The 22,576-nt window shown below is 45.7% G+C and overlaps 1 protein-coding gene across 1 annotated transcript; it reads right to left on the bottom strand.

The window, feature by feature from the left end:
- Positions 1 to 1,493: 1,493 nt before the first annotated feature.
- LOC115112334 (purine nucleoside phosphorylase-like) lies at positions 1,494 to 10,955 on the bottom strand. The gene is made up of 6 exons (XM_029639340.2): positions 10,933 to 10,955; positions 6,339 to 6,508; positions 5,474 to 5,577; positions 4,902 to 5,077; positions 4,352 to 4,542; positions 1,494 to 3,183 (listed from the first exon to the last, which is right to left on the bottom strand). The coding sequence occupies exons 1-6, from the start codon at positions 10,953 to 10,955 to the stop codon at positions 2,987 to 2,989; spliced, it is 861 nt and encodes a 286-aa protein (XP_029495200.1). The 3' UTR covers positions 1,494 to 2,986.
- Between the last annotated feature and the right edge of the window lie 11,621 nt (positions 10,956 to 22,576).

Below are 22,576 nucleotides of genomic sequence, written 5' to 3'. Positions count from 1 at the left end.
TGGGGGATATCCCCACTCCTCCTTTATCTATTTTCTTCTCCCATTCTTTCTATTTGAGGCTCCAGCAGCTTCGATAAAGCCTGAAGGTGCGTGTGAGAGATAGAGAGAGAGAGAGAGAGAGAGAGAGAGAGAGAGAGAGAGAGAGAGGAATTTCAAGGGGGAAATGGAGAGAGAAAAGCATTTTATCTCCACATAGCAGTGTTGTGTATTGATTAGAGTGAAATTAAGAGAGATAGAGAGAGAGAGAGCGAGAGAGAGAGTGTGTGTGTGGACCCCTGTTGTGAAATCTATACTGTATGAATAATAATTAGACCGTGTATATAGGAGTGTTTCCCTCTGCTCTGATCTCTCTGGGGAGAGGAGAGAGGGGGGAGAGGAGAGATAGAGGGGAGAGAGGAGAGAGAGAGAGGGGGAGAGGAGAGAGAGAGGGGGAGAGGAGAGAGAGAGGGGGGAGAGGAGAGATAGAGGGGGGAGAGGGAGCGATAGAGAGATTGGAAGAGAGAGTAGGGTGTAGTAGTTAGAGTAGATGGACCACTGATCAGCTCTCACGTGAATATGTCCATTAAATCCTCACGCAAGGTTTACCTGAACACAAAAATATCCCACACACGCATGTATGCATGCACTAACACACATACTGTACAGTGATCCTCAGACCTACTCCCTTTATTTAACCATCCGCTCATCAGAAAGGCCATTACATTTAATCTGCTGATAAGGTGAGGGTATTATTTTAGCATGCCACTCTCACTGCACCCCCCATGGATCATTTGAAAGTAAATTTTCAGGGTAACGTCCTTAAAAAAAAATGTCACCTGCATATTTAGCATTTAAATGTAAATTAGAGTGAGGATGAAATGGCTAGAATGTGATAGATATTAATAAAAAATGATGTGCATATTTTAACACAATAGGGGACATGGGGGAGGGGGCATAAAGGAGGTGGGCAGGTGTATAACAGGCTTTTCAGACCATTTTAATTTCATTTTTGAAATATATATTTTTTTTAACTCCATAGCTGGGGTAGAGCTACGTGGGATGAGAGTATGCGTGACATGTGTGTGTGTCCATTAGGCATGTGTGTGTTTAGGGTGGGTGTTCAGGGAGTTCATCCTAAAGCAAGAGGTCATATTGCTTACAGTAGATCCTGCCCGTCATCCCCTCTATGCAACTGCAATACTCTCCTTTTCTCCCTTCATCATTTCTCTCTAGTTCCTCACTATCCTTCTAACTCCCTCCCTCTCTCCATTTGGTTATTGATCCATGTTATTGATGACAATACCTTTCTTGTCTTCTGTAGTTTCACCAGAACATCTCCTGCTTGGATCAATGAGACTTACTCTAGCATCTTTCCATCTCCCCATTCCCACTCTTCCTCTCTCTCTTTCGAAGTAGCATGATCAGAGAAGCAATACTGGTTTAACTTACCAAACCATTTGATGAATAGATTGAGGAACTTAAAAGCAGTTGAACATGGAGGTAGACACACATGATTGGAATGGTGCCTTTTATTTCACAAGAGTGTTTCAGAAGAGATGCAGGGTTATAAAGCAAGGCAACAACAGCAGAAAGAGGCATTATGTTCATAGAATAAAAACTTTTATATGAATCAATTAAAATTGTCAATACTGTCAGTACAATAACAGATAACAGTACTATAATATAATATATTCATTTATTTTTAGAAAGATAGTTACAAAAAGGACTTTCGACTGAATGGAATATCAGTGTCAGCTTTTTCAAGAAAATAAGATATTACTTAAGAAAGAATAATCAGTTGTGGACAATAATAAGGTGGAGTTGAGTTCCAAGTCCTCTCAATCTCAGGCACATATTAATAACTCACAAATACTGATTTGGAAAACAGGGTGTGGAATCAGATACACTCGTATCTCTCTGATTCAAGCTGTCCTTAGTTTTTATTATACTGACAGTATTGGATGGTTCTGACTTAGAATATGTGGACAACTACAAATACCTAGGTGTCTGGTTAGACTGTAAACTCTCCTTCCAGACTGACATTAAGCATCTCCAATCCAAAATTACATCTAGAATCGGCTTCCTATTTCGCAACAAAGCATCCTTCATTCATGCTGCCAATCATACCCTCGTAAAACTGACCATTCTGCCGATCCTCAACTTTGGCGATATCATTAACAAAATAGCCTCCAACACTCTACTCAGCAAATTGGATGCAGTCTATCACAGCGCCATCCGTTTTGTCACCAAAGCCCCATATACTACCCACCACTGCGACCTGTATGCTCTCGTTGGCTGGCCCTCGCTTAATATTCGTCGCCAAACCCACTGGCTCCAGGTCATCTATACGTCTTTGCTAGGTAATGCCCCACCTTATCTCAGCTCACTGGTCACCATAGCAGCACCCACCCGTAGCACGCGCTCCAGCAAGTATATTTCATTGGTCACCCCCCAAGCCAATTCCTCCTTCATCCGCCTTTCCTTCCAGTTCTCTGCTGCCAATGACTGGAACAAACTGCAAAAATCACTGAAGCTGGAGACTCATATCTCCCTCACTAGCTTTAAGCGCCAGCTGTAAGAGCAGCTCACAGATCACTGTACCTGTACATAGCCCATCTGTAAATAGCCCATCCAACTACCTCATCCCCATATTGTATTTATTTATCTTTCTCCTTTGCACCCCAGTATCTCTACTTGCACATTCATCTTCTGCACATCTACCATTCCAGTGTTTAATTGCTATATTGTAATTACTTCGCCACCATGGCCTATTTATTGCCTTACCTCCCGTATCCTACCTCATTTGCCACCACTGTATATAGACTTTTTCTACTGTATTATTGACTGTATGTTTGTTTATTCCATGTGTAACTCTGTGTTGTTGCATGTGTCGAACTGCTTTGCTTTATCTTAGCCAGGTTGCAGTTGTAAATTAGAACTACCTGGTTAAATAAAGGTGAAATAAATCAAAAAGAAATTGAACATCACTATCAGATAGTGTGTGTATCTATATTCGGGCCAGGAGGTTGATGATGAGTTTCTGCAGGTCCTGTGTGCGTCGCTGGGTGATTTCCAGCACCTCCTCATGGTTAGCGCGGTCCTGGCTGCCATACTCTGACACCACGCGGTTGGTGATGAGAGACAGGCCAAACACACGCAGACCACAGTGACGAGCCACAATCACTTCTGGCACTGTACTCATACCTGAGTGAGAGGGAGCGAGAGACAGGGAGCAAGACAGAGTTAAAAAGGAGAGGTCAGAGGGAGAGAAAGAAAGTGAAATAGGAGGGTGTGGGTGTGTAAAGACAGGAGATAAAGAGGGGAAGGGAAAGATAGGGGGAGGGGAGACCTAGAAAATTAGATATGTCAAAGGATAACATGTACAGCTTCCTCCCTGTCAACCTGTTACCCTCTAACTGAGACACCACTCAGGGTTCAGATCAATTGAACTGTGACCCCTGAAGCTGACCCCATTGGCATAGATATCACACTGGACACAGACGTCAATTCAACGTCTATTCCACGTTGGTTTCATTGAAATTACATGGAAACAATGTTGATTGTGTGTGCCCAGTGGGATGTCACCTGATGTTGTGTGTTAGAGAGAGAGGAGTACCTGACATTTTCTGTTAACATCCGTTTGTTTGTTCCTAATACTGTTTCTAGCTGCATGCACCTCTTCATGTGTGTGTGTCTGTGTTTTATTGATGGTGTCATTGGTTAGATAGTATTACAAAATCCAGTGACTGGTATTAGCACCTCACAACCCTGAGCTTCACACTCCACTCCCCATCACCCACAACTGGAGCCTTAGAGTCTAGGGGGCCCCATAAACCTGCCTTTCAAACTCTCCCTGACCTGTGTGAGATGTGCCCTGGTTGGTTGCTAGGGAGGTTAGTAGGTGGCCGGACATTTGCCCATCCTCTTGATTATACAGGTCACACAATACTTGCAGTCTCCCTTAAGCAGGTCTCTGCCCATCAACAACTGGACTCAATAATATCTCTGGACTTGTGGGATGGTGCGCATGCCCAAAATCCACTACCATTCCACAACCCCTCCCACTTTTCATCCCCATGTACATCCCCCATGTACATCTTCCTCAGTGTGTTTAAATAAAGTTCCTGTGTGTTCGTTCTTTAGCTGCTTTACTCCCCTCTACCCGGGGGGCGGTGTCAGTGAGTCACAAACCAGTAGAATACGTAGAGCCGGGTCGCTCTCTTTCAGATGGAGTGCTCTTGGGGAGAGCCTTCTCCATTTCCTCAGTCAGAAGACAGTATACACATCAGAGGCCTGATGTGCTCCCTGAAGGTACAAGTTTCCCTTTAGCACAGATCTGAAAGCTGACCATAAATCAGTGTTTTGTACTCACCCACAGCGTCTGCCCCCAGGCTCAGCAGTATCTTGCTCTCTGCCACTGTCTCGAAGGCGGGGCCGCCCACATTGCAGTACACCCCCTGTTGGAGGAAAGAGGAACAGCCCTGCTCCTCCGCCACCTCTCGAGCCAAACGGCCCAGGTCTGCATCATACGCATCCGACATGCAGGGGAACCGCACACCAAACCTACACTCGCGCACACACACACACACACACACACACACACACACACACACACACACACACACACACACACACACACACACACACAGAGCAGTGACTCATTACCGCCATAACTCCATTTAGGTTATCGACATCTCATTATCAGTGGCTTAGTGATGACTGCTTAGAGGCACTTGAATTGCTAGTTCAGACTCAAACATGACAAATCTCAAATTACACTCTATTCTCAATATAGTACAAAGTGCATAGGACAGAACCCCATAGAATAGGGTGTCATTTATGGTCATTTGGCCTCAGTGTTTGGGTGGCTCACTGATGATCAAAGGGACCTGTTTGACTGTCTCATAGTTTAGGTGTCTCACCTGTCATCGTTGTGTCCCCTCAGAGGGTTGATGCCGGCCAGGCCAGGCATATTGATGTGGTCTCTGATCAACATGATGTCACCAACATTGAACTTAGGGTTCAGTCCTCCTGCAGCGTTGGTCACTATCAACGTCTCCACCCCAAGCAGAGTAGACACACGCACCGGGTACGTCACCTGCACAACACACAGAATATACAGTACTTCAGCAGTCAGAGTGGACCTACACCATTACAATGTCTTGGAGTGACAGAGAGCATCATCACATTAATCAGCTGTCTTTACTTAGGACTCAGCAGCCCCACTGCTGTCCCAACTATAATGTCATCTGCCAGCCCTGTGGTCATAGTCTAGGAGCTTCATGTTGGACAGCGACACAGCAGAATCCAATACAGTACTATGTAACGAGCTCATGTAACTGATACTGTCTAAGCAGGACCTATGTTTACTGCATGTCTTTATTTTACAGCAATTTATCTTCAAAATACTTTTTATGGGAAGCATAGCATACACAGCATGGTATGTACTGTATGTGTGTTGCCTTGTGTTTCAGAGCGGAAGAGGCAGTCTAACCATGGCGATGCTGTAGCCCTCATAGTAATGGAACCTGCCCTGCATACAAACACAGGCCTTCCCTTGCAGCTCCCCAAACACCAGATTCCCAGCATGGCCTGGCACTGATAGAAAGAGGGAGAGAAAAAGAGAGCGATACACAAATACGTGCACGGCACAGGAGGCTGCTGAGGGGAGGACGGCTAACAATAATGGCTGGAATGGAGTGAATGGAATGGTATCAACAACATGGAAACCATGTGTTTGATGTGTTTGATACCATTCCATAATTCCATTCCAGCCATTACTAGGAGTCTGTCCTCTACAATTAAGGTGCCACCGGCAGCTTGTGGTGCACTGGCACATTCACACTAAAATACACCAACTTCCTTGCCAGATTTGGGTCCGACGAGGTGTTGCACACACACACGCGCACGCAAACACAAACACACATACATACACAGGTATGTTACCCTACATGGGATGGGATTAAGGCAGACAGATGAGGAAAGGGGGTCAAGTTGCAGGTCAAAGCACTAACAGACCAGTCTACCTGGTGTGCAGTATGGTGGAGTTTGGTGTGTGTGTTTAGTAGGTGGGCCTCTCCCTGTGTGTCTCAGTGGCAGGGCCAGTTCCCCTACCCCCTGAGGGGTGATTAAGCCCTGTACCCCAGAGCTTACGTCTGAGTAGGAAAACAACCCAGCTACCCCCCAACTACTCACCATGTTCCCTCATTAATGATGTCACCTGGGACCAATGTTGATGACATGGCTTTAGAACTTTATTATGCAATGTAGTCATGTGAGGTGAAGATGATGTTAAGCTACAGACTCACAACACAGTGTCAGAGATAAGAAGTCCTCAAGGTTGTGTGTGTATACTGTACCTGTGCTCTGAGGGAAGTGAGGGATGTCTTTATAAGGGAAGGCTACACTATTCTCCAGTAAGTCTGCCAGCCCTCCCAGTCCAGAACCACAGATGATGGCCACCTTGGGCATGTGAGTCGTACGCTCCAGCAGCCAATCAGCTGTCTCCTTGTACTGCTCATAGGTGTACCTGCGAAGTGGAGAGAGATAGCGAGAAAAAGAGAGAGCGAGAGGGAGAAGAAAGAAAGGGACAACAGTGAAGGGTTAGGGGCAAAGGGAAGGATTTGGGGGGTGTAAATGCAGTTTTGTCCCACTCCTGCAGTGGAGCGTTTAGCTCAGGCCCTGGGCAGGGTAACTTGGCAGGATGGTGATGAATCACAGTCTGAGAGGCCTCCATAAGCAAATCCACTAGAGCACAGCAAGCAAGACGTCCCTTACACACACATCAAAATGCGATACTCAACACACACGCGTGGGTGGTGATGTATGAGTGTGTGTGCATACACACACATGCACTTCCAACAAGTGGGCCCTGAAGCCTGATCGGAGGGTTAGAATGCGTAAATAAACCCCCATCCCTCTGGCCCCGTCAGCCAGCAGGGATAAACGCTCTTGTGATAGCCTTGGTCATGGGGGGTGGAATGGCTTGAGAAATTCATCAAATTCGATCAATTCAATTCACTGGGTGAGTAGACATCTCTCACTCTGTCCTGAAGGCAAGGACAGAGAGAGAGAGAGAGAGAGAGAGAGAGAGAGAGAGAGAGAGAGAGAGAGAGAGAGAGAGAGAGACAGACAGACAGACAGACAGACAGACAGACAGACAGACAGACAGACAGACAGACAGACAGACAGACAGACAGACAGACAGACAGACAGACAGACAGACAGACAGACAGAGAGACAGAGAGACAGAGAGACAGAGAGACAGAGAGGGTCAGAGAGACAGAGAGACAGAGAGAGAGAGATGGTCTGTGGGGATGGAGTTGACTAGAGTTCTCTGACATGAGAAGCCATTGAAGAGAGCAATCAGTGTTGTTAATGTTCTCCCTCTCTCTCGGTGTATAGAGCTCTTAAAGGCAGTAATGGGTCAGTGTGGTTAATGCTCTCCCTCTCTCTCAGTGTATAGAGCTTTTAAAGGCAGTAATGGGTCAGTGTGGTTAATGCTCTCCCTCTCTCTCCGTGTACAGAGCTCTTAAAGGCAGTAATGGGTCAGTGTGGTTAATGCTCTCCCTCTCTCTCAGTGTATAGAGCTCTTAAAGGCAGTAATGGGTCAGTGTGGTTAATGCTCTCCCTCTCTCTCAGTGTATAGAGCTCTTAAAGGCAGTAATGGGTCAGTGTGGTTAATAATGCTCTCCCTCTCTCTCAGTGTATAGAGCTCTTAAAGGCAGTAATGGGTCAGTGTTGTTAATGCTCTCCCTCTCTCTCAGTGTATAGAGCTCTTAAAGGCAGTAATGGGTCAGTGTGGTTAATGTTCTCCCTCTCTCTCCGTGTACAGAGCTCTTAAAGGCAGTAATGGGTCAGTGTGGTTAATGCTCTCCCTCTCTCTCAGTGTATAGAGCTCTTAAAGGCAGTAATGGGTCAGTGTGGTTAATGTTCTCCCTCTCTCTCAGTGTATAGAGCTTTTAAAGGCAGTAATGGGTCAGTGTGGTTAATGCTCTCCCTCTCTCTCCGTGTACAGAGCTCTTAAAGGCAGTAATGGGTCAGTGTGGTTAATGCTCTCCCTCTCTCTCAGTGTATAGAGCTCTTAAAGGCAGTAATGGGTCAGTGTGGTTAATGCTCTCCCTCTCTCTCAGTGTATAGAGCTCTTAAAGGCAGTAATGGGTCAGTGTGGTTAATAATGCTCTCCCTCTCTCTCAGTGTATAGAGCTCTTAAAGGCAGTAATGGGTCAGTGTTGTTAATGCTCTCCCTCTCTCTCAGTGTAACAGTCAAAACTGTTCGCTGCTCTGGCCCCCCAATGGTGGAACAAACTCCCTCACGACGCCAGGACAGCGGAGTCAATCACCACCTTCCGGAGACACCTGAAACCCCACCTCTTTAAGGAATACCTAGGATAGGATAAAGTAATCCCTCTCACCCCCCCTCCCCCTGAAAAGATTTAGATGCACTACTGTCCCACTGGAGGTCATAAGGTGAATGCACCAATTTGTAAGTCGCTCTGGATAAGAGCGTCTGCTAAATGACTTAAATGTAAATGTAAATGTGTATAGAGCTCTTAAAGGCAGTAATGGGTCAGTGTGGTTAATGTTCTCCCTCTCTCTCCGTGTACAGAGCTCTTAAAGGCAGTAATGGGTCAGTGTGGTTAATGCTCTCCCTCTCTCTCAGTGTATAGAGCTCTTAAAGGCAGTAATGGGTCAGTGTGGTTAATGTTCTCCCTCTCTCTCCGTGTATAGAGCTCTTAAAGGCAGTAATGGGTCAGTGTGGTTAATGCTCTCCCTCTCTCTCCGTGTACAGAGCTCTTAAATGCTGTAATGGGTCAGTGTGGTTAATGCTCTCCCTCTCTCTCAGTGTATAGAGCACTTAAAGGCAGTAATGGGTCAGTGTGGTTAATGCTCTCCCTCTCTCTCGGTGTATAGAGCTCTTAAAGGCAGTAATGGGTCAGTGTGGTTAATGCTCTCCCTCTCTCTCCGTGTACAGAGCTCATAAATGCTGTAATGGGTCAGTGTGGTTAATGCTCTCCCTCTCTCTCGGTGTATAGAGCTCTTAAAGGCAGTAATGAGTGAGAGATGGCAAGAAAAGGTAGCTAGAGGAAGGGCTATAGGAAAGGGAACAATGGCCTACTAGGTTAAGGTGAACTAAACAAGCAAAAGAAGCAAGTAGTATATTCTAGTATCGTTCATCCCATAGAATGCAGGAATTGACATTCAGGCCTCAAAGACATTTGCCCATTGGGCAAGTCAGTAATATATTTTTGTTGCCCAAAGATTATGATGACTTTGATTTCCCGAAAATGTAAAATAGCTATTTTCCACTACACACAGGGGATGCACACACACAAACACACATACACTCACACACATCACCACTCACATGTGTGTTGAACCAGAAAGACCAGACTACTGGAATTCTTTGCATCTAGTTATCAGTAAAAAAAAATCACCTGCCACATGGGGCATCCACAGGCTCAACTTGCATGACTGCTCATGTCTGAGAAACCAGAAAAATACTAAGAAACTAGAAAACAAACAATGAGCACAGAGTGCGCAACAGGGGAAACTAGATTGCCCAAGATCGCCCCATGCCTTCCCTCCTACACAGAGCTGTCGAAGGTCCTGACGGTCGCTCTGGCAAAGTCCCTGTCCCTTGTGCTATGAATACAGAAGAAGGACCGACCACAGCACAGCAGCCTCGTTCAGAGCATTTGAATACCAAACAGGCCTAGCCTAATGTAGGCTACAACGAAAAGCCCTGATATACAGTATTTCCTCTCAGGAGCAGCCTAGAGAGGCATGTACTCTGAATCCTACATGTTTTAGCATTGTTTTTTGTTGGGTGAGCAGCCTCTGTAGTTTGTATGCTAAATAGACAGTTACACTTTAATACGGTCCATATTCAACTATTTATAATGTATTTACAAAAAGATTGCACACTATTAAGGATTATGGTTAGGTTAGGGTAGGTAAGGGTTCCAAATAGAACCGGTTTGGTTTCCAGGTAGAACCCTTTCTACAGAGGGTTCTACATGGAACCCAAAATGGTAATACCTGGAACCAAAAGGGGTTTACGTGGAACCGGCAAGGGACAGTGGTGGAAAAAGTACCCAATTGTCATACTTGAGTAAAAGTAAATATACCTTAATAGAAAATGACCCAGTAAAATACTACTTGAGTGAAAGTCTACATGTATTTGGTTTTATATATACTTAAGTGAGAAAAGTTAATTTAATTTAAAAATATAAAAATAAAAATATAAAAAGTATAAATAATTTCACATTCCTTTTATTAAGCAAACCCGATGGCATAATTTTCTTGTTGATTTTAATTTATGGATAGCCAGGGGTACACTCTAACATCATTCACAAACGAAGCATTTGTGTTTAGTGAGTCTGCCAGATCAGAAGCAGTAGGGATGATCAGGGTGTTATCTTGATAAGTGTGTGACTTGGACCATTTTAAGTCGTACATTTAAGTATTTTTACTTCAGTACTTTACACAACTACCTATTGGGTCCCCCGAAGAACACGTTTGAAACCCTTTTTCTAAGAGAATAGGTTTATAGCCTAATATTGTGCCTGCATAGCCTGCAGTGTTTTGGCTGCAGCGTGGTTTTATTGTGTGCAATATAGGTAAACTCTCATCGAATTCAAACTGGCTATCTGTAGTCTATTTCCTTCAATCCACCTTGTATTATATGGGAAGGACGTTTTGGCTATCTTCCTGAAACTTTGACCGGGGGCGTTATCAGAAACGAGAGCTACTGCCGCCACATAATTCTTGCGCTTTCTCACTGAAATCTCAAATTCTCTACCAGAATTGATCGCCGTTGCTATGGCAATGATCTGGTTGTGCCCGAGTTAATGGTTAATTCGAATAGTCGAAACATGTTTATGAGGTGATAGATTAAGGTTTATTCCTTCTGACCCAGCCTAATATCATGTAGTCGTTTATTTATCGTACCTGCTCTCGCTGGTGGATGACATGTCGGCGGCAGTTGAGGAAATTGTTAGATTTATTTATCTCGCTGTCTTGATGCGAAGTGATACAGCTTGAAAGATGGGGGTGGAATGATTTGCTCACGGGGTGGATTGACAATAGTGCAGCACGTGGACTGGTTTGAGGGCCAAGGCCGGTTTAAAATAAGTATATATATATGTATGTGTCGAACTGCTTTGCTTTATCTTGGCCAGGTCACAGTTGCAAATGACAACTTGTTCTCAACTAGCCTACCTGGTTAATAAATAAAAGTGAAATAAAAAATAAAAATATATATGTTTCATACACTGCTCTTAGAATGCAGGAAAATAGGACTTCACTCAAGAGGATACTACTTAATCAATATTAAAAACACCCTTTTCTCGCCATCGTGACATTAAAATACACGACAGTGTTCATGTCACGACTTCCGCCGAAGTCGGTTCCTCTCCTTGTTCGGGCAGCGTTTGGCGGTCGACGTCACCGGCTTTCTAGCCATCGCCTATCCACCTTTCATTATTCTATTTGTCTTGTCTTGTTTTCCTACACACCTGGTTTCAATCCCCTCAGTATTAGACATGTATATAACCCTCTGTTCCCCCCATGTCTGTATGTGGAATTGTTTGTTGTTTCGTGTATGTGCACGCTAGACTGGTTGCGCTGGGTTATGCCAACCCACATTGTGTTATGTCAACCCATATTGTGTTTAGTGTTCTTAGTGCTGTGTGTTTTGTTCGCCGAAATAAAAGGCTCCATTGGCTACCCAACTTCTGCTCTCCTGCGCCTGACTCCCTTACAGCCAGTTAAGCATACCTAACAGAATTCCACACCACACCATGGAGTCAGCAGGAACAGGTACCCCGGGTATAGGAGTTGAGGAGCGCATCAGAGAACACGTGGCGATGCTACAACATCTCGGCTTCGCGATGGACTGCGTAGTTCAGACCATGGACCGCTGGGAGAGAAAGAGAGTCCCGCCAGCGCCTCCACCAGCAGAACAGGGGTTACCACAACTCGTCCCTCCTGTACCCGGTCCCAGTGGGATGCGTCTCGCCCTTCCCAGGGAGTATGATGGGACGGCGGCACGGTGCCAGGGTTTCCTGCTACAGCTGGACTTATACCTGGGCACCGTTTACCCGGCTCCCTCGGGAAGGGAGAGGGTGTCCGCTCTCATCTCATGCCTCTCGGGGAGAGCTCTGGAGTGGGCTAACGCCGTGTGGGGAGAAGTAGATGCAGCGTTGGACGACTTTGAGGAGTTCACCTGCCACTTCTGGGCAGTCTTTGACCACCCGCCCGAGTGTAGAGCGGCGGGTGAATGTCTCTTCCACCTGAGGCAGGGGACAAGGAGCGCCCAGGAGTTCGCCCTGGAATTTCGGACCCTGGCCACAGGAGCGGGATGGAACGACAGGGCCCTTATCGACCACTACCGCTGCAGCCTGCGCAAGGATGTCCGTCGGGAGTTGGCCTGCAGGGATACCACCCTCACCTTCGACCAGCTGGTGAACCTGTCCATTCGGGTGGATAACCTGCTGGTCACCCGCGGACGTCCAGAGAGGGCTCTGTCGATTCCCCCTCCCAGCACCACCGCTCCTGTGCCCATGGAGTTGGGAGGTGCTGCGCTCAGAGAGGCCGGAGGAGGGGCTTTCACGTGTACCATCTGTGGCCGCAGAGGTCACACTGCTGGTCGGTACTGGGTTGGTTCCTCTAGGGGTCGAAGCAGCAGGCAGGGCACTCTGGTGTTGCCCCAGGTGAGCCTGCACCACTCTCATCCAGAGCCCTCTGTTGTACACCTGTTTGTGCATGTTTACTTTCCTGAGTTTTCCCCGCATTCCCAGCATAAGGCGCTCGTCGATTCAGGTGCAGCTGAGAATTTTATCGACAGAGCATTTGCCCATAGGTTAGGGATCCCTATTGTTCCAGTGGTTAGGCCTTTCCCAGTTCACGCTCTGGACAGTCGACCATTAGGGTCCGGGTCGATTAGGGAGGCTACCATTCCCTTGGGCATGGTGACGCAGGGAGGTCACAAGGAGAGAATCAGTCTCTTCCTTATTGACTCTCCTGCATTTCCCATGGAACTAGGCCTTCCCTGGTTAGCTCGTCATGACCCCAACATTTCATGGCAAGAGAGGGCTCTCACGGGGTGGTCGCGAGAGTGCTTAGGGAGGTGTTTAGGGGTTTCAGTTGGTGCTACTACGGTGCAAAGTCCAGACCAGGTCTCCACCGTGCGCATTCCCCCCGAATATGTCGATTTGGCTCTCGCCTTCTCCAAAAAGAAGGCGACTCAGTTACCACCCCATCGATGGGGGGATTGTGCAATAAATCTCCTGGTAGATGCCGCACTTCCCAGGAGTCACGTATATCCCCTGTCACAGGTGGAGACGGCGGCTATGGAAACATTTGTCTCCGAATCCCTGCGTCAGGGGTACATTCGGTCCTCCACTTCACCCGCCTCCTCAAGTTTTTTTCTTGTGAAGAAGAAGGAGGGAGGTCTACGCCCGTTTATTGACTACCGAGGCCTAAATCAGATCACTGTGAGGTACAGTTACCCGCTACCTCTTATCGCCACTGCGATTGAGTCAATGCATGGGGAGCGCTTCTTCACCAAACTAGATCTCAGGAGCGCTTACAACCTGGTGCATATCCGGAAGGGAGACGAGCGGAAGACGGCGTTCAGTACAACCTCAGGGCATTATGAGTACCTCATTATGCTGTACGGGTTGATGAATGCTCCATCAGTCTTCCAAGCCTTTGTAGATGAGATTTTCAGGGACCTGCATGGACAAGGTGTAGTGGTGTATATGGATGACGTTCTGATATACTCCGCTACATGCACCGAGCATGTGTCCCTGGTGTGCAGGGTGCTTGGTCGACTGTTGGATCATGACCTGTACGTCAAGGCTGAGAAATGCCTGTTCTTCCAACAGTCCGTCTCCTTCCTAGGGTACCACATTTCCACCTTGGGGGTGGAGATGGAGATGGAGAGTGATCGCATTTCAGCCGTGCGTAACTGGCCGACTCCCACCACGGTATTACTACCGGAGGTTTATCCGGGGTTTTGGTTAGGTAGCGGCTCCCATTACCTCACTGCTGAAGGGGGGACCGGTACGTTTCCAGTGGTCGGCTGAGGCGGACAGGGCTTTTGGTCACCTTTTGGTCACCTCCGTTTACCTGGGCTTCCATGCTGGCCCATCCAGATCCCTCTTTGGCATTCATAGTGGAGGTGGACGCGTCTGAGGCTGGGATAGGAGCCGTGCTCTCTCAGCACTCGGGTACGCCACCGAAGCTCCGCCCCTATGCCTTCTTCAAGAGGAAGCTCAGCCCGGCGGAGCGAAACTAAGCGAAACTATGACGTGGGGGACAGGGAGCTGTTGGCTGTCGTCAAGGCTCTGAAGGTGTGGAGAAATTGGCCTTTTCTCATTTGGACTGACCACCGCAATCTGGAGTACATCCAGGCAGCGAGGAGACTGAACCCTCGCCAGGCAAGGTGGGCCATGTTTTTCACCCGTTTTGTTTTCACCCTTTCGTACAGACCTGGTTCCCAGAACGTGAAGGCAGACGCACTGTCCCGGCTGTATGACACAGAGGAGCGGCCCATGGATCCCACCCCCATACTTCCGGCCTCCTGCCTGGTGGCACCGGTAGTGTGGGAGCTGGACGTGGACATTGAGCAGGTGTTACATGCAGAGCCCGCCTCCCTCCCCTCCAGTGTCCCGCTGGGCGTCTGTATATTCCGTCTGCTGCAATCTCCTTCCTCTGCCCAGTCTCCCTAAGGCCCTACAGACTGCGGAGGCCTTGTTTACGCACGTCTTCCGGCACTACGGGGTCCTGAGGATATAGTGTCTGATCGGGGTCCCCAGTTCACTTCGAGGGTCTGGAGGGCGTTCATGAAACGTCTGGGGGCCTCGACCAGCCTTACCTCGGGTTTTCACCCTGAGAGTAACGGGCAGGTGGAGAGAGTTAACCAGGATGTGGGTAGGTTGCTGCGGTCTTATTGAGGGGTACGGTCCGGAGGAGAGATGCTGGGTTCCGGTGGAGGACGTGTTGGACCCTTCAATGCAGGAGTTCCACCATCTCCGTCCGGACCGCCCTGCACCTTGCCCTCCGGGTCGTCCCCGAGGCCGGTGTCGGCGCGCTGCTGGAGCCGCGCGTCAAGGGAGGGGTACTGTCACTACTGTCTAGGCTGGTTGCGCTGGGTTATGTCAACCCATATTGTGTTTAGTGTTCTTAGTGTCGTGTGTTTTGTTCACGGAAATTAAAGGCTCCTTTGGCTACCCAACTTCTGCTTTTACAACTTGGAGATGCGTTTCTAGGTTTTTTTTCTGCGGTTTGGACAATTCCTCATCAACATGATCTATATGTTATTTGAATCTATGGAAGTCCAGCTTTCTATTCCTATCACCCCAATTCGCCAATCTTTTCAGGACATTTTTCTGTGGCAATTTAAAGAGAAGAAGTCAAAAATACACCACGAAATTTGAAGTTCCTGATCATCGTGTGAGTTATTATTGAATTGTAGATTGTTTACCTTGTATGTACACATATATTCACCCACAGTCATGCTTAATATTCTGCAGATTTTAGATAGAAAATGTACTGTGCCCATTAAACTGCTGCCCTGAAACTCAGAGCTAACAGCTTAGCTAACTAATTAAATTCCAGAGGTGCAGCATTCGAGGATGCTGCCCAGTTTTCGCTTTTAGTGATTAGTGAAGCGTTTTTTACAGTGTTGCAGATGGCGAATATGTAGTAGTTATGTTATTTAGAAAACTTTGTCCCGACGGTCTAATATGAAGAAAGACAACTTTCAGGTGTCTCATCCATCAGGAGAGCTTCCCCTGTTCTGATTTCCCGCCCCTCGTTTCCGCCCCTCAATTCGGCTCACACCCTCATATCACATACAGTCCTGTGTTGATCGCTGCATTGATAGACAGCGAATTGGATGCGTGTGTTTGAAGAGTAATGTCTTCTTGCACTGTTTTTTGACAATCAACTTTCTGAAATTTTTCTCATTCATTGACCCATTTAAAAAAATAAATGATGGGCTATTTCAGTTTTGCTCCTTCAGAAAGTATTCATACCCCTTGACTTGTTCCACATGTTGTTGTTACAGCCTGAATTTAAAAAAAATGTCAACACACAGTAACCCATAATGACATTTATTGAAAATTAAAAACATAAATATCTCATTTACATAAATATTCATACCCCTGAGTCAATACATAATAGAATCACCTTTGGCAGCGATTACAGCTGTGAGTCTTTCTGAGTACAATTTACACATTATTATTTTTTTTATTCTTCAAGCTCTGGCAAATGGGTTGTTGTTCATTGCTAAACGCCCATTTTAAAGTTTTGCCATAGATTTTCAAGATGAACTAAGTTGAAACTGTAACTAGGCCAGTCCCTCCAGTGTATATTTGGTCCCTGTGTTTTAGGTTATTGTCCTGCTGAAAGGTGAATTTGTCTCCCAGTGTCTGCTGGAAAGCAGACTAAACCAGGTTTTCCTCTAGGATTTTGCCTGTGGTTAGTTCTATTCCGTTTGTTTTTATCCGAATAAAACTCACTAGTCCTTGCCGATTACAAGCATACCCATAACATGATGCAGCCACCAACATTCTTGAAAATATGAAGAATGATGTATTGTGCGGTATTCAGGACATAAAGTTAATTTCTTTGCCACATTTTTTTTCTGTACAGGCTTGCTTCTTTTCATACTTTCAATTAGGTTAGTATTGTGGAGTAACTACAATGTTGTTGATATCAAGGCTCAGGAGAAGACCCAGATGCAGACAGTTTCGAAGTAACAAAAGCTTATTACTAAACAGCAGGGCAGGCAAACGACAGGTCAAGGGCAGGCAGAGGTCAGTAATCCAGAGCAGAGTACAAAAGGTACAGAATGACAGGCTCAGGGCAGGCAGTGGTCAGTAATCCAGGGTGGTGTGACAAGGTACAGAACAGCAGGCAGGCTCAGGGTCAGGGCAGGCAGAATGGTCAAAACTGGGAAAACTAGAAACAGGAACGAGAGAAAAACCGGAGCACGGGAAAACCGCTGGAAGGCTTGACAAAACAAAACGAACTGGCAACAGACAAACAGAGAACACATGGGGAAGATGGGTAACACCTGGAGGGGGGTGGAGACAAGCACAAAGACAAGTGAAACATATAAGGGTGTGACAGTTGATCCATCCTTTGTTTTCTCCTATCCCAGCCATTAAACTCTGTGTCACGCCTTGGTCTTAGTATTTTGTGTTTTCTTTAGTTATTTGGTCAGGCCAGGGTGTGACATGGGTTTATTGTGTTGTCGTATTGGGGTTTTAGTAGGCATTGGGATTGTGGCTGAGTAGGGGTGTCTAGCATAGGCTTGGCTGCCTGAGGCGGTTCTCAATCAGAGTCAGGTGATTCTCGTTGTCTCTGATTGGGAACCATATTTAGGTAGCCTGGGTTTCACTGTGTGTTTGTGGGTGATTGTTCCTGTCTCTGTGTTAGTTAGCACCAGACAGGCTGTACAGGTTTTCACGTTCCGTTTGTTGTTTTGTATATATATTTAGTTATTTCATGTATCGTTCTATTTCATTAAAGAACATGAGTAACCACCACGCTGCATTTTGGTCCGACTCTCTTTCAACAGACGAACACCGTTACACTCTGTAACAGTTTTGATGTCACCATTGGCCCCATGATGAAATCCCTGAGCGATTTCCTTCCTCTTCGGCAACTGAGATAGGAAGGATACCTGTGTCTTTGTAGTGACTGGGTGTATTTTTAAAAATAAATTTGTATTAAACCTTTATTATTTAACTAGGCAAGTCAGAAGAACAAATTCCTATTTACAATGACGGCCTACCAAAAGGCAAAAGGCCTCCCACAAAAACAGAGATTAAAAATGATAAAATATGAAAATAGACAAAACACACATCACGACAAGAGAGACAACACAATACTTCATAAAGAGAGACCTAAGACAACAACATAGCAAGGAAGCAACATATGACAACACAGCATGGTAGCAACACAACATGACAACAACATGGTAGCAACACAACATGGTAGCAGCACAAAACATGATACAAACATTATTGGGCACAGACAACAGCACAAAGGGCAAGAAGATAGAGACAACAATGCATCACGCAAAGCAACTACAACTTTCAGTAAGAGTGTCTATGATTGAGTCTTTGAATGAAGAGATTGAGATAAAACTGTCCAGTTTGAATGTTTGTTGCAGCTCGTTCCAGTCGCTAGCTGCAGGGAACTGAAAAGACAACCCAGGGATGTGTGTGCTTTGGGGACTTTAAACAGAATGTGACTGGCAGAACGGGTGTTATATGTGGAGGATGAGGGCTGCGGTAGATACCTCAGATAGGGGGGAGTGACGCCTAAGAGGGTTTTATAAATAAGCATCAACCAGTGGGTCTTGTGACAGGTATACAGATATGACCAGTTTACAGAGGAGTATAGTGCAATGATGTGTCCTATAAGGAGCATTGGTGGCAAATCTGATGGCCGAATTGTAAAGAACATCTAGCCGCTCGAGCGCACCCTTACCTGCAGATCAATAAATGATGTCTCTGTAATCTAGCATGGGTAGGATGGTCTTCTGAATCAGGTTTAGTTTGGCAACTGGGTGAAAGAGGAGCGATCAAGTCTAGATTTAACTTTAGCCTGCAGCTTTGATATGTGCTGAGAGAAGGACAGTGTACTGTCTAGCCATACTCACAAGTACTTGTATGAGGTGACTACCTCAAGCTCTAAACCCTCAGAGGTAGTAATCACACCTGTGGGGAGAGGGGCATTCTTCTTACCAAACCACATAACCTTTGTTTTGGAGGTGTTCAGAACAAGGTTAAGGGTAGAGAAAGCTTGTTGGACACTAAGAAAGCTTTGTTGTAGAGCATTTAACACAAAATACAGGGAGGGGCCAGCTGAGTATAAGACTGTATCATCTGCACACAAATGGAGGAGAGAGCTTCCTACTTCCCGAGCTATGTTGTTGATGTAATTGAAAAGAGCATAGGGCCTAGGATTGAGTCTTGGGGTACTCCCTTGGTGACAGGCAGTGGCTGAGACAGCAGCTTTTCTGACTTTATACATGGCACTCTTTGAGAGAAAGCCAGTCAGTTGATTATTGACAAGTTTTTCGAACACTTTTGATAAACAGGGCAAAATAGAAATAAGCCTATAATAGTTAGGATCCGCTTGATTTTCCCGTGGCTGCCTTCCAAGCAATGGGAACCTCCCAAGAAAGGAGAAACAGGTTAAAACGGTCGGAGATAGGATTGGCAATGATAAAGGCAGCAACCTTAAAGAAGAAAGTGTTTAAACCATCTGACCCAGATGTTTTTTTGGGGTCAAGTTTCAGGAGCTCCTTTAGTACCCCGGACTCAGTGGCTGCTTGCAGGGAGAAACTTTGTTGCGGGGCAGGGGAAAAAGAGGATTGGACATAGTCTCATTAGACGGGGTGGGAGATGAGGAAATGTTGGACGGGCAAGGAGGCATGGCTGAGTCTAATATGAATCCTGATTTAATGAAGTGGTGACTAAAGAGTTCAGCCATGTGCTTCTTGTCAGTAACATCCACATCATAAACTTTAAGGGACATGTGCAGCTGTGAGGAGGAGGGTTTATTCTCCAGGTCTTTAACCGTTTTCCAGAACTTCTTGGGGTTAGACCCACAGAGAGAAAACTGCTCCTTAAAGTAACTTACGGATCGCCTGAGTGCACTTACTTCTCATTTGCCTGAACGAGAGCCAGTCAGCATGAGTGTGCATGTGCCGAGCATTTCGCCAAATGCAATTCTTGAGGTGGAGTAACTTTGCAAGATCACCGTCGAACCAGGGGCTGAACCTGTTTTTAATTCTCGTTTTCTTTATGGGGGTGTGTTTGCTAACAATACCACTGAAAATATAGAAAAAAAGAAGGTCCAAGTGTCTTTGACAGAGGGGATCAAGCTGATTCTATACCATTTTACAGAGGCCAGTTCATGAAGGAAGGCTTGCTCATTAAAGTTTTTTAGCAAGCGTCTATGACAAATCAGGACAGGTCGTTTCACTGAGTAGCCATTACGAACACAGGTCATTACAGAAAACACCAGACTGATACCTATCAGGATTATTTGTGAGGAGTAGCCTTTTCTGGGTGTTTGGAGTAATACCTTGTAGGGTCTGTAATAATCTGAGAAAGATTTAGGGGAGTCCCATTGCTTTAGGTCTTGGTCAGGTGGTTTAAGCATGTCCCAGTTTAGGTCACCTAGTAGGACGAATTCAGACTTAGTGTAAGGGGCCAGGAGAGAGCTCAGGGCAGGTAGGGTACAGGCCGGTGCTGATGGAGGACAATAGCACCCAGCAACAGTCAACAAAGAGCTATTTGAAAGTTTAATACTTAAAACCAGCAAATCAAGTTGTTTGGGGACAGACTGAGCACTGAAGGTGATCCTTGGTAAAGATTGCCACTCCCCCACCTTTGGAAGATCTGTCATGCCGAAAAAGGTTATAACCAGAAAGGTTAACATCAGTACTCAAAACACTCTTCCTTAACCACGTCTCAGTAATGACCAACACATCTGGATTGGAGCTGGGAACCCACACTTTCAATTGATCTATTTTATGTGTAAGCTTCTAGTGTTAACATGCAGAAAACCCTGGATTTTACGAGAGCAGAAATCAGTGAAGCAGATATCAGAGCACAAGTCAAATTTGGGGCTAGCAACTGTAGATGGGCCAGGGTGTACATGCACATTTCCAGATATCATCAACAGTAATACAATCAAGGCACGGCATAGTACAGGGAGAGCTCTGCAGTATTGATTTATGACATCTGAATGTGCATCAGATGGCAACAAGATCATATTGTACAGCAATTTCATCAGGTAACATGAATGCAAAGCCGGCGAGAGGTGGTTAAAATGGGATGGGAGGCAAAAAAATCTGTGGGACTTTACAGATAATTGTGTGTGTGTGGGTTACAGAGACGAGGTAGTCATTCAGAAACCATGTTAAACTATTTTATTGCAAACAGACTGAGTCAATGCAATTTATTATGTGGCTTGTTTTTACTCCTGAACTTATTTAGGCTTGCCATAACAAAGGGGTTGATTACTTATTTCAGCTTTTCATTATTTAAAAAAAAATCACTTTGACATTATGGGGTACTGTGTGTAGGCCAGTGACACAAAATCTCGATTTAACCCATTTTAAATGCAGGCTGTAACACAATAAAATCTGTAAAAAGTCAAGGGGTGTGAATAGTTTCTGAAGGCACTAAGACAATAAATACTATTCACATATTAATACAGTTGAAGTCGGAAGTTTACATACACCTTAGCCAAATACATTTAAACTCAGTTTTCACAATTCCTGACATTTAATCTAGTAAAAATTCCCTGTCTTTGGTCAGTTAGGATCACCACTTTATTTTAAGAATGTGAAATGTCAGAATAATTAGTAGAGAGAATGATTTATTTCAGCTTTTATTTCTTTCATCACTCCTTCCGTGGCCTCCAACTGCTCTTAAACGCTAGTAAAACCAAATGCATGCTTTTCAACCGTTCGCTGCCTGCACCCGCACGCCTGACCAGCATCACCACCCTGGATGGTTCCAACCTTGAATATGTGGACATCTATAAGTACCTAGGTGTCTGGCTAGACTGTAAACTCTCCTTCCAGACTCATATCAAACATCTCCAATCGAAAATCAAATCAAGAGTCGGCTTTCTATTCCGCAACAAAGCCTCCTTCACTCACGCCACCAAACTTACCCTAGTAAAACTGACTATCCTACCGATCCTCGACTTTGGCGATGTCATCTACAAAATTGCTTCCAACACTCTGCTCAGCAAACTGGATGCAATTTATCACAGTGCCATCCGTTTTGTCACTAAAGCAGGGAAGGCTTTCCACTGCATGTTGAACATTGCTGTGGTAACTTGCTTCCATTCAGCCACAAGAGCACTAGTGAGGTCGAGCACTCATGTTAGTCAAATAGGCCTTGCTCGCAGTCAGCGTTCCAATTCATCCCAAAGGTGTTCGATGGTGTTTAGGTCAGGGCTCTGTGCAGGCCACGCAAGTTTAGGCCGTCATTGTAAATAAGAATGTGTTCTTAACTGACTTGTCTAGTTATATAAAGGTTAAATAAAAAAGAAAGTTAGTTCACACCGATCTCAACAAACCATTTCTGTATGGACCTCGTTTTGTGGCCTGTGGCATTGTCATGCTGAAACAGGAAAGGTTATTCCCCAAAGTGTTGCCATAAAGTTAGAAGCACAGAATAATCTAGAATGCCATTAAATGCATTAGCGTTAAGATTTCTCTTCACTGGAATTAAGGAGCCTAGCCCGAACCTTTGTCCCTTTGTCCCAGCCCCAGACCATTGTCCCTCCTCCACCAAAATTTACATTTTGAAACTCATGAAACTCCTGACGAACAGATTTGTGCTGATGTTGCTTCCAGAGGCAATTTGGAACTCGGTAGTGAGTGTTGCAACCGAGGACAGATGACTTTTACGCATTACGTGCTTCAGCACTCGGAGGTCCCATTCTGTGAGGTTGTGTGGCTAACACTTCGCAGCTGAGCCGTTGTCTCCTAGATGTTTCCACTTCACAATAACAGCAATTACAGCTGACCGGGGAAGCTCTA

The sequence above is a fragment of the Oncorhynchus nerka genome, linkage group LG28, assembly GCF_034236695.1.
Source record: "Oncorhynchus nerka isolate Pitt River linkage group LG28, Oner_Uvic_2.0, whole genome shotgun sequence".
NCBI classification, from domain to species: domain Eukaryota; kingdom Metazoa; phylum Chordata; class Actinopteri; order Salmoniformes; family Salmonidae; genus Oncorhynchus; species Oncorhynchus nerka.
The sequence above is the reverse complement of the archived record's forward strand: the minus strand, read 5'-3'. Positions and strand labels throughout refer to the sequence as shown.

Excerpts from the sequence above, each read along its gene's own strand:
- LOC115112334 (XM_029639340.2), bottom strand. The coding sequence starts at position 10,955 with ATGTCATCCACCAGCGAGAGCAG. Across the intron at positions 5,578-6,338 it reads TCACTTCCCTCAGAGCACAG|TGCCAGGCCATGCTGGGAAT; the intron begins GTACAGTATACA and ends TCTTTCTATCAG. Across the intron at positions 3,184-4,351 it reads CCTGGGGGCAGACGCTGTGG|GTATGAGTACAGTGCCAGAA; the intron begins GTGAGTACAAAA and ends CCTCTCACTCAG.